The sequence below is a fragment of the Aythya marila genome (assembly GCF_965140915.1).
Source record: "Aythya marila genome assembly, chromosome: 19".
NCBI lineage: Eukaryota > Metazoa > Chordata > Aves > Anseriformes > Anatidae > Aythya > Aythya marila.
In genome coordinates this window covers 5,888,148-5,901,429 of record NC_139060.1, presented here as the reverse complement: position 1 = coordinate 5,901,429, position 13,282 = coordinate 5,888,148, and the positions used below count along the sequence as shown (strand labels likewise).

The following is a 13,282-nucleotide window of genomic DNA, read 5'->3' as shown; positions in this document are numbered from 1 at the left end:
GCCTAAATGAGATTTCCCACTCATAACCTTCTCTGGATGCACACACTTAAAAAATAATAATAATATTAATTGATTTTTCAAATTTGAATGTCCTCCAAAATCAGGTGGTCAACTGTGAGCAGATGTTAATTGCATAGCAATAGGCCAGCATCACTGCATGCAAATCAGTGTTGTTCTGCTTTTATTTTTCAGGGTATCACAGGTCCTTCTGGACCAATTGGACCCCCAGGGCCACCAGGATTACCGGTATGTGACAAGTAATTATCTTTGAATTCCTGGGGAGCTCCACAGCCCTTCTGGGGTCACCTTGGTGCTCCCAGATAACCCAGTTCGGCCCATCTGGCCTGACCTTGTTTGAGGATGCTGTGGGGAATTAGGATTGCCCAGCTGAGCCCATTAACAACACCTGAATGAGTTACAGGAGTACCCAGTGGGTGGAAGTCAGAGGGCATGCATGGACCTGTGGGAGGGATGCAGGCTGGTCCATCACCAATGTTTTTTGTCTGTTTGCAAATAAAAATAGCATCCAGCTCAAATGGATGTGAAAAGTATACACAAAAAGGGAAGTGAATGTTAAAATTGCAGAACCTTGTGTAACAGTACTGTGTCTGTAAGGAGAGGCTGAATTCTCTGCTGACAAAGAAACTAACTCCCTTCTTCATTCTTCTCTACACAGGGTCCACCTGGTCCCAAAGGTGCTAAAGGATCATCAGTGAGTATAGACTTTGTTAAATGAAGAGGCTGAGGATCTCTTATTAAGTGCATAACCTGCTGCGACATCTCCCCATCAGTAGCATTAAGGCAATTAGCCAAAGATGACTGTAGCAAATGCAGCCTTTTCAGGTTGTCCAAGCCCAGAAGTTATAATTGGGGAAGGTTTCTGTTCCATGCATTGTACTTCATTGAACATCAGTATAGAAAAGATCATAAGGAGGAATCCAGTGCATAGTCCTTGGGAGAAAGCCCACTATTGTGAAGCAGAGGATATTAAAAATAGAAGCAGGAGGTAGCAAGCTGAAAAGCGAAGGTGAGAAATGCATCACTAAAGCAGGCTTTGTACTACAGATCATCTATTCAGGCAGCTAAAAATTCCTCCTGTGCAACTTCCTAAAGTCTTTTTTTCCATGCAGAATTAAATATTTTATCACTTTTAAGATTTTATTTGATTTATAAACCTGTTGAATTGATTTGGAGACCTCATACATTGAAATATCCTTCCTTTTCTGCAGAAGCTTGAGCAAAATTTGACTGCTTAATACCAAGCATTTGACAGACATTTTCTCTTACCAAGCATCAGAGAGTAAACAAAATAAACAGTTTATTGGGGGGTAAGGGGGTAGGAGACTCTCTTTGTGTCCCTAAAGGGATAGGAAGATAGTTTTTGCTGCTAGAGACTATTAAAAGAAATAATGTAGTGCAGTATCAGTAACAAGTGTTGTTTTTTTTTTTTTTTTTTTCTTTTTTTCTGAGTGATTTATGTTTTTCCATTGTTTCTCCACCTAGGGTCCAACAGGTCCAAAGGGTGAATCTGGTCTTCCTGGGCCCCCAGGGCCTCCTGTAAGTACAGCCCATCGCATGAAATGTGAAAGGAGGTTCTGATTTAACAGGTGTTGTAATGTAGATATCCAGGTAAAGATTTAGGATGTTGTGGGTCCTGCCAGGGAAGAAAGGAGGCGAAGGGAGAAATTAGTAATGGGAGGAGGACAAGAGAAGATGAAACCCATGTTCATGCCTCGTGACTGGGGTTTTCATTAGCACCATCATGGGTGTTTTACCTGTCTTGTGGTACTGTTTGTCAGTGCTGGTGGCTGCTTTGGCCATTTCTTCTGTCTCTTCCCCCTTTGCAATGAGAAGTTACCTTCTTTCCCCTCAACTCAGGGTCCTCCTGGAGAAGTCATCCAGCCGCTGCCCATCCAGGCCTCCAAGAGGACCAGGCGAAACATTGATGCCAGCCAGCTGGTGGATGATGGAAACGCTGACAACTACATGGACTATGCAGATGGCATGGAGGAAATTTTTGGCTCACTGAATTCCTTGAAACTGGAAATTGAGCAAATGAAGCATCCGTTGGGCACTCAACATAACCCAGCTCGCACCTGCAAAGATCTGCAGCTCTGTCACCCGGATTTCCCAGACGGTGCGTCCTGGAACTGAGCAGGGACAGGGAATATGCTGTGGGTTTCCCACTAATAGTGAATAGTCAAGGGGAAAGATTTGGGGAACTTCTGGCCCTTGTGTCCCATGAGGATTGTAGCTTACCCACAGAGAAGAATGGGGATGTCTGATGCAAAAAAAAAAAAAAAAAAAAAAAAAAAGCTATTCCTGAAAGGTGCTACTTTATCACCTGGAATCAGAACAAAAGATCTCCAAAAAATACATGTAATAGTGGCCTGTGAATGAGATGAAATGTACCTACCAAGATGGTGGTTGAAGCGCCCATTGTCCTCCCTCCACAGTGCTGATTCTTTCTTCCCCTCTCTGCCCTGTCGTGCATCCAGGTGAATACTGGGTTGATCCTAACCAAGGATGTTCCAGGGACTCTTTCAAAGTTTACTGTAATTTCACAGCTGGTGGAGAGACTTGCATCTTCCCGGATAAGAAGTCTGAAGGAGTAAGTCCATACAACTTTATTTTTCTCCTATATCATGATGGTAAGAGGTTGTTTCCTAATGCGAATATTCCCAGAGAATCCATATCAGGTGATTTGAACAGTAGCAAGTAAAAATCCAGAGCAGTTCTTTTGTTGTACAATGCTGGCTTTTAAAGTACTAAGGAATATGTTTACGAAGAGAATTTCTTTGAGTAAGTCAGTTTTAAACTTTGAAGATGTTTTCAGGCATGATAAATGCTAAAACCTTATTTTTTTCCTTTGCAAAGGCAGAACTGTGTTGGTGCAGGAGCTGTGGCTCCCCACATTTAATTCATTCCTTGTCTTCCCTCCTGCAGTGGGGCTGCCTCTCTGCCGTTGGTGTGCGCAAGCACCACTGCCTCCTCCGTCCTGGCTGTGCCTTCAGGCAGAGCAGATAAATGTTCACCTCCTGTAACTTTCCCTGCTGCTTCTCGGGGGTATCTGGTTTCCTAAATGGCTTCAGCCAGTCTCAGCACTGTTCCAGGCACTGAAACACAAGATTGATTAAGTTAACATGTACTGATGTGCTTAGCTCACCCATACTCACGTTTTTTGCCCCATAGCCATGCACCTTATTCTGTGGAGCAGCTCTCCCTGCTCCCTGGGGACCAGCTCTAGCGCTGGCCAAGCTGAAAGTCTTTGTATAGCAGCCTGGGGGAGCGCTCCCAATGTCACAGTTGTGCTGCAGCTGGCACGAGGTGCAGATGAAGCTGTTCACTCCAGTGGAAGCCGTTCGCCTGCTGAATTTTATCCACCAGAAATATGTGCCAGTGCAGGGCAAATAACATAGAGCATAAATATTCCCTGATTTTTTTGTTAGGGCTGTTTAAATAGGAGATAGATTTATTCTCCTTTGCATTACCTTGCCATGGATCTCCTCAAAGTGTTGACAGCAAAAAAAAAAAAGTGGATTCTGCCCATGATCTTATAGCAGATTCATGCCCCACTGGCTCGGCCAGTGGCTGTTGGGCCCCACTTCATCCCCTGCCAACTGCTCTTCTGGACACAGGCTGTGATGCTCCCCAAATGCAAACTGTGCTACACTATTGCAGTAATGCCGTAATGAGAAAAAGGCTCAGCCTGCTGGTTTTCCATGGAGAGGGATGAGAACTGCTACCACAGCAGCATGAAGTGTTGGCTGAGTGGTTTTACTGTAAGTCCTTGCAGGGCTTGACATCTCCCCTTTCAGTCCACCCCTAGCACAGTGGCAGCACACTGACCAGCTTTATGGTTCACAGACTGGAAAGGAAGGGATAATCCTGAGACACCTGCATAAAGTTTGCCCATTGTTTTTGGAGAGATTTACGGCAGAAGCGAGGGAGGTTTCAGAAAACCAGGAGAGCACACGGCAGCTGCACTCCTTCCTTGTGCTCTGACTGCGAAAAGTGCTTCAGCTGCTCGGATGGTCAGCCATAAAGGATGCTCTGACAGCACGTTTCTTGTCAAGGTCACCCCCTGCACTGCTCCAGGTGGCTGGAGCTCCATCACGTGCAATGGTCCGGCACCGATGGAGGAGGATGTGCAGCCTGTGCTGCCCCTTGTTGCTGTACAACTGCAGGAGGCAGATGGACGCTTTTCCTTAAGCGTGCTCTTTGCCTTTCCTAGCCCCACAGCATCTGGATTTGACATTGGAGTGACAGCAGCCTTGTCTGTTACCAGCACTTCTACTATTCATATTTCCTTTTTTTTTCCCCTATGTCTTTCCTTTCAGCTCTCCTGCCAACAGACTGCACTGCCGGTTTGGCATCCAAAGTATCCGGAGTTAGTGATCATTAGCCCTTAGTGAAGGAGGCTGGTGCCAAGCAGTGGCATCTCCTTCTGCTCGAGAGGCTGCTGGCACCTTAGGGCTCTGCCGGCTGGTCTTGTTACTGATTTATAAGGATTAAGGAAACATTCTCTTTAAAAGAAGTCGGACATTTTCAATAAGACTTGCAGACTCTACTCATGGAACTGAATGTAACTTTTTTTCTTTCTTTTTTTTTTCTTTTCTTTCTCTCTTCCCTCCTTGCCGTCCACAAACTAGGCTAGAATTACTTCTTGGCCAAAGGAAAACCCAGGCTCCTGGTTCAGTGAATTCAAGCGCGGTAAACTGGTAAGATGCATCTCAGTGCTTTCTGTTTTCTTTAACCCGTGTCATATTTTACAGAGTAAAATGGCTCGTTGGCCCAAAGAACAGCCTTCCACATGGTATAGTCAATACAAGCGGGGGTCTTTGGTAAGTGGCTAACCCTGGCCCTCTCGTCTGAATCAGAGCACGTTACCTGCTTTGGTATGGCCAGACCTGTTGCACTCTGCATGCTGGACTAATCGCCATCACAAGCTGCAGTTAAAACATTTAAGGTGGAATAATTGAAGCAAAAAAGAAGCAAAACCCAATATGGGTTTTGCCCCGAGCAGGTTGTACCCTGCAGGAGGGTGTTGCTGCCTCCTGAGCCATTCCCACTGTGACAAGGGCAAACTGGGTGTCCCCATGCTGCAGTCCCCTGGGAGAGTAGCTCTATCTTCAGAGAACCCTTGTGTGGCTCCAGGCTGGACTGGGTCAGGTTGTCCCCAGGGGAAGAAAGGGGGGCTCCCACAGCACCAGCAGAGCCTGGGAGAGGTGAAGTCATTGAGTCAAACGAAGATTTCAAGCCGTGAGTGTGTGCCAAGCTTGGTAGCTTGGAATTTTACTGATTTTTTGTTTTCTCCTTTAAAAAAATCCTTAATTGTGGCTATTGTGAGGTCAAACAATGCTTGATGTCAGCAAGCAGCCAAGACAGCAACACGTAAAAGGGTTTTGTCCTGTAGCAGGTTTGTGGTGGATGGATTGCTCTCCCACAGAGCCCATCAGCAAGTGATTAGCACGATCCAGCTCTCCTTCGGAAACAGAAATCTCCCGCGTCTGTATCAATTCTTGTAGGATTAGCAGGATGCATGTAATGAGCTCAATCAAATCAGGAGGATTAGGGAAGGAGGAAATACTCAGCAGAGAGAAGCAGGTGGAGGTGCTGATGGCCCTGCTGCCCAGGGCAGAGGTTTCCTGCAGAACGTGCAAACTTCCACCTTAAAGAGCAAACGAAGGAAAACGCTGCCTTGTTTTCCTAAGCCCCATTTCATCGCCACTAAACGTGTATGCTCTGATTCTGCCCACAAGAAGGATATGGCTTCTGCAGCTTTTCTGCACCATCCGGCAAGGCCGCAAAGCCAAGGCTTCAGCCTCATCGCTCCTTGGAGGGCAACTGCTCCTAGCTTAGTCACAGAGCACTTCATCAATTAATATTACAAGTGCCTTCATCTCTCCGTTTTCTCTGCTTCTGTTTATTTCTTTCCAGTCTGTTTGTCAGCTACTTTAGAGGCTGAATGGCCAGTCTAGAGCTCAGGGCCCTTTTTCTAAATAGGAATTTCAGTGCCACTTGGAGCCCTTTGTTCCATCTTTCCATGTTGCCGTTTTCTTGCTTTTTACCTGTTTCATATTTTCCATTTGGAAAAAAGCCACCAGCACATAGAAGACCTTCCTAAGCAAACCACAGAACTGTTAAACACAAAGGCCATAAATATGAAGTTTGTTTAAAACAAAAAAAAGTAGCTCCATTTCACACCAATTGGTATTTGGAGCTATGAGATCAGTAAATGGGGAAGATGTTTGTCTGGATCAATTGAAGTCTGTACAGGCTGGCAGGATGGGTGTCAGTGCTCCTTGGAGTGCTCTGGTCACCCCTAGAGCTTTTGTGCCCAGCCCAGCCCCAGCCTTTCTGGGGCTGAGCCCAGGGGATCCCAGAAACATGGGGAGGATTTCCATGGGGCTGTTTATGGGGCACCCCAAAGGAATCTCTGCTCACACAAGGTGTGCAGTTGTGCCAAGGCCAAGTTGTGCCTTTCTTCTGAGAGCACCTGAAGTAAGATGGACAGAGTAAACATAGAATACAAAGAAACCATCTCGTTTTGATGCTTCCCCACTGTCATTAATCAATGACACAGAGTACCTGGAGTTAATTTCCCAGGATTTCTCATGAGGCAGCCAACCTGCATTTAGAGGGATAAGAGGGTTGCAGATGTTTTCTTTTGGACTCTGCTTTCCTCCCGTGTGCGTTACTCATGCACACCCGTAATTCCCAGTAGCTCTAACGAGACCTGCCATCTATCCCATCCTGTTATCCTTCAATGCCATATGGCATCTGCCACAGGCAAATACTGTCACACAGGAAAAAAAGGAAAAGATTGATTTTTGCAGAACCAGCCAAGCCTTGTGCGTGCAGCCAGTTCCCAGTGGCTCCAGTTGCAAATCTCGTGCAGCCTGCAGAGGCAGAACAGCAACTGAGACCCCTTAGCATGCAACCAAGCTCCCAGGCCAAGCACTGATTTGAAATAAGAGTGCAAGGAAAAGCAAATCTTGCAGGTCGATGGGTAGCTGAGACGTTGAGTGCGTGCCAAGTAGCTGGCATTTTGTGTCCCTCTCCTTCCATGTCCTGGTGGTTTTCTGGTCTCTCTCCACCTGGCATGCGTGGCTCTCTCATGGTCAGTCATATTTAACTCTCAGGAGGACAGCGCAACGGTATCCTGACAACCGGTTGGTATACATTTCTTTACTTTTATGATCTTTTTACTCGTGATTTTGTCATGTGGTTACAAATTTGTTCTACTGTTTGCAGCTCGCGCCATAATTTGATGTTTCGTGGTACCTTGAAGAACTCTGCGTTGTTTCTGTGCTGTGTTTTTCCCCCAGTTGTTACTAAAGAAGTCAGCTGCCTGTAGACAGTTTCCAGCAGCAGCTCTGGCAGCTTGGCCATGGCTGGAGACACCACCCTGAGTACAGTCGGTCTGTACTTGTGGTCTGGCTGGCCCACTGAGCGTTTGCTTCCTTGGTGGGGCACAAGAGAGAGTCCTGGAAAGGCCCGAATCCTATGGGGCTGGAGGGGATTTCAGTAACTTGTTTTGCAGAAACGTATTTCCAGAAGCTGTTCTCCCTTGGGGGAGAAAAGGAGCCTGATGTGCAGATCGGAGCAAATCCCTGTGCAGGCACAGCTGTGTGGCTCTGCGTTTCACGCCGTGCCCCAAGGGCAGCAAGCAGAGCTCCCTGTGGCTGATGCAGCCTCTCCAGCCCCTGTTGGCAGGAACAGGATTTCTATATAAAGGTTGCAAAGATTGTTTAAAAGCCATTGTACTGGTATCTAGGAAAGATGAATGGGAAATGGCCCTGTGTGTGTGGAGCAAAATACCTACAGAGGTCAAAAATTGTGTCAAATGAGGCAGGAAAATAAAACCCTAAGCTCCTCCATAAGTCTTCATTCTTCTCTCTTCAAAAGCTGGAGAAATATGCTCAGTATTGGCTTTAATAACCATTGGACATATATCCCCAAATTTGCTCAGTGCTGCACCCTTTTGCAACCAGGGCCAAAATCCCCTTTCCTTTCTCCTCCTGCCCCGTGTTAGCCTTGTTAGTTCAGCTCATGAACAGATCCCAAACGGCAAAAGAAAGAACCTGCCCCGGCAGCAGAAGGACCAGAGCATCCTTGTGCCGTGCAGCATGGCAGGAGCAGGATCCATGCCCCGCTGGGGTGGGGAGGTCCAGGAGCAGAGGGCAGGATGCCTGTGAACATGGGGCTAAGGATGAGACTGGTGGTCCTTGGAGCCCCCCAGGCGGGTTGCCTTGCCTCTCACTGCCCAGTGTTTCCCCTTCTCCACTTCCCACAGCTCTCCTACGTGGATTCGGATGGGAACCCCATCGGAGTGGTGCAGATGACTTTCCTCCGGCTCCTGAGCGCCTCGGCCCACCAGAACATCACCTACAACTGCTACCAGTCCGTAGCCTGGCACGACGCCACCACCGACAGCTACGACAAGGCCATCCGCTTCCTGGGCTCCAACGACGAGGAGATGTCCTACGACAACAACCCCTACATCCGAGCCGCCTTCGACGGCTGCGCGGTACGTGGGAAGCCCCCGCAGAAGGGATCTCTGAGCAAATCGCTTCCAAATTTTCCATGCCATGGGGTGGCCTTGAGGGTTATTCCCAGGGTGGGAGACCTCCAGCTTGCTATTCCCTGTGCCACAGCTCAGCTCAAGGCCAGGGGAAGCTGCAGCACCTCTAGAAACCGCATTTATTGGGTCTGTTGCTGGCTCTGCATACAGAAGGGACCTGTCTAAAATCACTGCTTGCTTTTAAACGTTCCCTCTTGCCTTTGCTCTTACTGTTGACTCACAAGGGGAGGTGTGAGTGATGACATCCAGGTGCAGGGGAATTCTGCAGGCTTTGATAATAATTTTGCAAGTGCTTTCAGGAAATCTTAGAGGCAAAGCATTATGTTGGGGTGGTGGTGCTGCTGCTGGTGGCACGCTGCTGAGTGCAGCCTCAGGAAGGCTCTGGGTTGTGCTGGGTGCAGCTGCTCCTCAGCTCCTGGTGGGTGTCCCTGGGCTGCCAGAGGAGTCCAGCACAGCACTTGGTTTGCTCTGTGTCTGCTCTACATGAAAGCTGCCCGTGCCCTTGGCGAAGGATGAGCCAAAGCAGCCCCCAGTGCTCTTTGCCTTTGCAATGAGCAACAGCCAGATCTTCCGTGGGGGCCCAACATCTTGCCTTTGCTTCTTCCTCCTCCTGTTGGGCACCTGATATGGGACTGAGCTCTGAGCAATCTACCCTCAGGAGCTGAAAATTTGGCAAAGCAGGTGCCGCTTGTATTTATTTTGAGATCCAGTTTGCTGGTGCAAAAGCCTGCATAATTCTCACCCTCTGCAACTGCAGTGCTTGAAGCCCACGGGACTGAAAGATAGAGATGTTTGACAGCAAAAGCCCTCCACATAATTTGAGATGAAAGTGATTCTGTTCTGGCGCACACACATTTTTTACTGTAGGAGCAATGAGGAAAATCAAATTAGAATCACTTCTTTTAACACTCACGCAGAGAGGGAAAGGGCATTCATCCCTCTGCTGAAAACACTCAGAAGTCACATGGGGAAGTTTATCCTCAAGTACTTCAGGTCTCCTGCTAACACATCTTGTCCTCAGCAAAAAAAAAAAAAAAAAAAGCCTTCCCCTCCCTTTTCTTTCTTAAGACTCGGGGAAGCTGCGAGATCACAGGTTGCAAATTTTAAGGCAGACGTGTCTGATGAAAATCCTTTCAGCTTAAGTGGTGCCGCTCAGGTGCCCTACATTCCTCTCCCTATTCTCTAATGAGGGATATTTGCATGGAAACAGGTCTGCCGCTCCTTTTGGTTTTATTTGCTTGGTCGCTTCACAATGAAGGCTGTAGCACAGGTTGCTGTCAGCATGACCAGTCTCCAAAAATCAAAGGCTGGGGCAAGAATTGGGCAGGGAGCAGCAAGGACTGTGGTGGGAGGCTGGATGAGCCCTGGAGTTGGTGCCCCCGGGGGCATGGAGCTGTGTCCTGGCTCCTTGGGCATCACTTTGGAGCTGCTGGGTCTCAGCCCCTTCCTTCCTGCCCCCCTTGCAGGAGAAGTTCCTGCAGACTCTGAAAAGGAGGTAAAAAACGCCAGGGGAGCTCATTGCATCATTAAGGGATCAATTTAGTGCAGAGCCACGTCCCCGTGAGATGCTCAGAGAGCCTTGTAGAAAGATGCTCTGCATCTCCTGCACTCCTCCACCATCTCCGTGACCTCAGCAGGTCATCCTTCCTGAAACACAGGCAAGATTTGATAAGATTGAGCCCTGCCAAGTGAAAAATTAGGCCTGCCTACCCAACACAGCACTGCCAGAGGTCCCGACAGGACCTGTGCGCTCACCATGATTGAGGTTGCCGCAGCCCACGCTGGAGGAACTCCAGGGCTAATGTCTGGGCCATTATTTGGATGTGTTTTTCCTGATCTTACAGCCCTTTCTCAGTAGCTGTGCTATAGGCTATTCTTTTGAGACACACAAATCAGAGGGTAAGGTAGAGCCAAAAGCTGCTCCATAAATTCACTTGTTTGTGCAGCTTTGTATGCCCCCGGGTGCACTTCTGCTCCTCCAATAATTATTTATATTTCAGAAATAACTGTATGGCTAGCAGGCACGATAAAAAGACAACATCACCTTGTGAATTCCATCAAACTTTAAACGTGGGCTTTTCGGTAGCGCTCGGATAATAGTCAAACTAATATATTCAAATTAAATCGCTCACATTTGCTCAACAACCCATGCGTGTCCTCGGGGAGGCAACACAGCTATAGCACAGCCACAACAGTTTTACCAGGCTCCCGTTCCAGCTCTGAGATGTGCTGAAGGCAGCATTTGTGCTTTCTGTCTGCATGGCAACAGCTGTTCTGCTCCAAAGTCCGTGCTCGGGCCACTTGTCCCCCTCAGGGTTTGCTCAGTGATCCCCAACCATCCTGCTTGAGAGCATATCTAGTGCGTTTGCAGGATAAATGTTTGTGGGGTTTTTTTGGTGCTGGATGCTTCTGAATTGTCTCAGGAAATACCTGGGTGATACCATCTCCATGTTCCCAGCTGACCAGTGAATGCTCATTCATGATAACTGGCTGGTGTGGGGTTGGAGGCATCACCAGAGCTCCTCTCTCTCCTCCTTTTCCCCTCCAGGCAAAGAAGGGTTATCAGAAGACTGTCCTGGAAATCAACACGCCCAAGGTCGAGCAAGTACCCATAGTCGACATCATGTTCAATGACTTCGGAGAAGCGTCACAGAAATTTGGATTCGAGGTGGGACCGGCTTGCTTCATGGGCTAAGAGCCACCTGAAAACTAGTCTCCAAATGAGCAACCTCGTAACCTCATTGCGCCATTTAATTAATTAAAAAGAAAAAAAGAAAAGAAAAGAAAAAAAAAAGAAAAAAAGAATTCCTTGTCACATGCACGTTCTGAAACTGGACAGCGATGGGTTATTTTTTTTTTTCCTTTTGTTTTGTTCCTCGTCTTGCCTGAGTTCCTCTGTGCCGCTGCACCCACACGAACCCAACCGCGAGGACCGTTCCCGCGACAGACCAGAATCGCATGACCTGAGGCCGCACGCGTGGCCCCAAGACCTGTCCCCATGTCACCTCCCTCCCGCAGCCACCTCTGCACAGCCACCTGGGGGTCCGGAGATGGAAACACATGAAAGACTTCTTCTCGCCATGAGATGATACCAAGAGCTTGGCTGGAGGTTATCGTTTGTTTCTAAGAAAAAAAAATAATAATGGGGAAAAAAAAAAACAAACTTGAAACTCCTGCGTTCGGCTTGACGTTGAAACCGGGGCAGTCCTGGCTCTAATCCAAACCCTGCTGAAGTTCTTCATGGTCATCTCGTTGGCTTCTGTGAGATTTGGATCGGGTCTAGCAAGCAGATGTAATGGCCGTTTCCAGCATTCGTACTATCTCCCTTGAATCGCCTGATTCCACTTTTTACAAAATTTTCACCCACCCAATTCGGTTGCTAAAAGCCACGCCGGGCGTCTTCTTCCCCGTGTCTTAAAGGTGCTTATATTTTTGTATGTTTGTAAGTAAATATGTGTATTGTATATTATTTTAAGTGGTTAAACGTTCCTGGCTTCATAACATGCATGTGACCCTGTCCGTACGATGACAGCCCCGCCACGCGCGCCCTCCCTGGTGCTGCCCCATGCCCAGGGGCTGTGCCCAGGCACGAGGCTCTGTGGGGTGAGGACCCCCCAAGCCTCCCAGCCACTGCTGCCTTTGGAAGGATTCGCTCCAAAATAAGGAAAATAAAGCCACTTTTTGCTAAGATTCCTACAAAACGCCAACCTAAAAGCAGAATCCCATTTGCATCTCTGCCTTTTATACCCCTGCTTACCTTAATGTGCGTGTTTTAAGTTAATTCTTCTCGCCTCCTTTTTTCCTTCAGCATTCTTTTAAAATGTTTAAAAAAAAAAAATCTATTCCCAGCGGCAGATTGCACTGGCAGGGGAAATCCATTTGTCCTCTCTGAATACCAAGTGTAAAGCATAACATAAAAAAAAAAAGGAGAAAAAAAAGGTGCTTTTTATTTTTAAATGTTTTTCTGTGGTGCTATCTATTCAAGTAACATTTACACAACACTGGTTATACCCTGCCAGTGGCCAGTCTCCCACTGGCCTTTGCTTTAGCCACTTCCAACGCAGACTGCACGCTTTTGCTACAGTCTTTGATTATAAATGCATGCCACCTTCGTATTCGTTATGTAGAAGGTCTGCTCCTCTCTCTAATTGTATTACAGTAGCTTTTACAGCCCATGTAGAAAGTATTAAATGTGCTTACGCCTTTTTTTTTTCCAAAAAAAAAAATATTCATGCATTTTATATGGTGGTAATCACACCAGATTGTACTCAGTTGCTGAATGTTTGTGGTGCTAATTTATGTATTTGTTTGCTGTCCGGATGCGAGGACGAAGCTGCGTGTGCAATTCTCTTTGTCTGCCCGTGGTTGCTGCCAGGATGGCTTTTTTTTTTCTTTTTTCTTTTTTCTTTTTTTTTCCATGCAGCATTTTTGGATCGCAACCAGCTGACACCACCTTCCTTCTGCGTTTGTTTGTTTGTTTTCTCCCTGGCCATTTCCTTGTTTAGATCTCTTGGCTGGCAAATAGATGTTGCAGGGTTTTTATTATTATTATTATTATTATTTGGCCTGGAGTATTACAGCGACGGTTGAGCCAAGGGGGTCTGCCACCGTAAAGGAAAGGACATCACATTTACTGTGAAGAAGAGCCTATATATGATGTCTTTTCCCCCCTCCTTCCCTAGCAGAGGAGGGAGC

The 13,282-nt window shown here is 47.3% G+C and overlaps 1 protein-coding gene across 2 annotated transcripts in view; it reads left to right on the top strand.

Moving 5' to 3' along the window:
- Positions 1-12,519, top strand: part of COL5A1 (collagen type V alpha 1 chain) — a 147,733-nt gene extending 135,214 nt beyond the window's left edge. The window contains exons 59-66 of one of the 2 annotated variants that reach the window (XM_082775611.1): positions 193-246; positions 677-712; positions 1,504-1,557; positions 1,879-2,137; positions 2,499-2,611; positions 4,776-4,844; positions 8,300-8,533; positions 11,136-12,519. In XM_082775611.1, the coding sequence (XP_082631737.1) occupies positions 193-246; positions 677-712; positions 1,504-1,557; positions 1,879-2,137; positions 2,499-2,611; positions 4,776-4,844; positions 8,300-8,533; positions 11,136-11,282 (966 nt within the window). In that variant the 3' untranslated portion in view covers positions 11,283-12,519. Of the gene's footprint in view, positions 1-192; positions 247-676; positions 713-1,503; positions 1,558-1,878; positions 2,138-2,498; positions 2,612-4,652; positions 4,722-4,775; positions 4,845-8,299; positions 8,534-11,135 lie in introns of both variants that reach the window. The other variant, XM_082775610.1, reaches the window with a different exon arrangement.
- Positions 12,520-13,282: the final 763 nt, after the last annotated feature.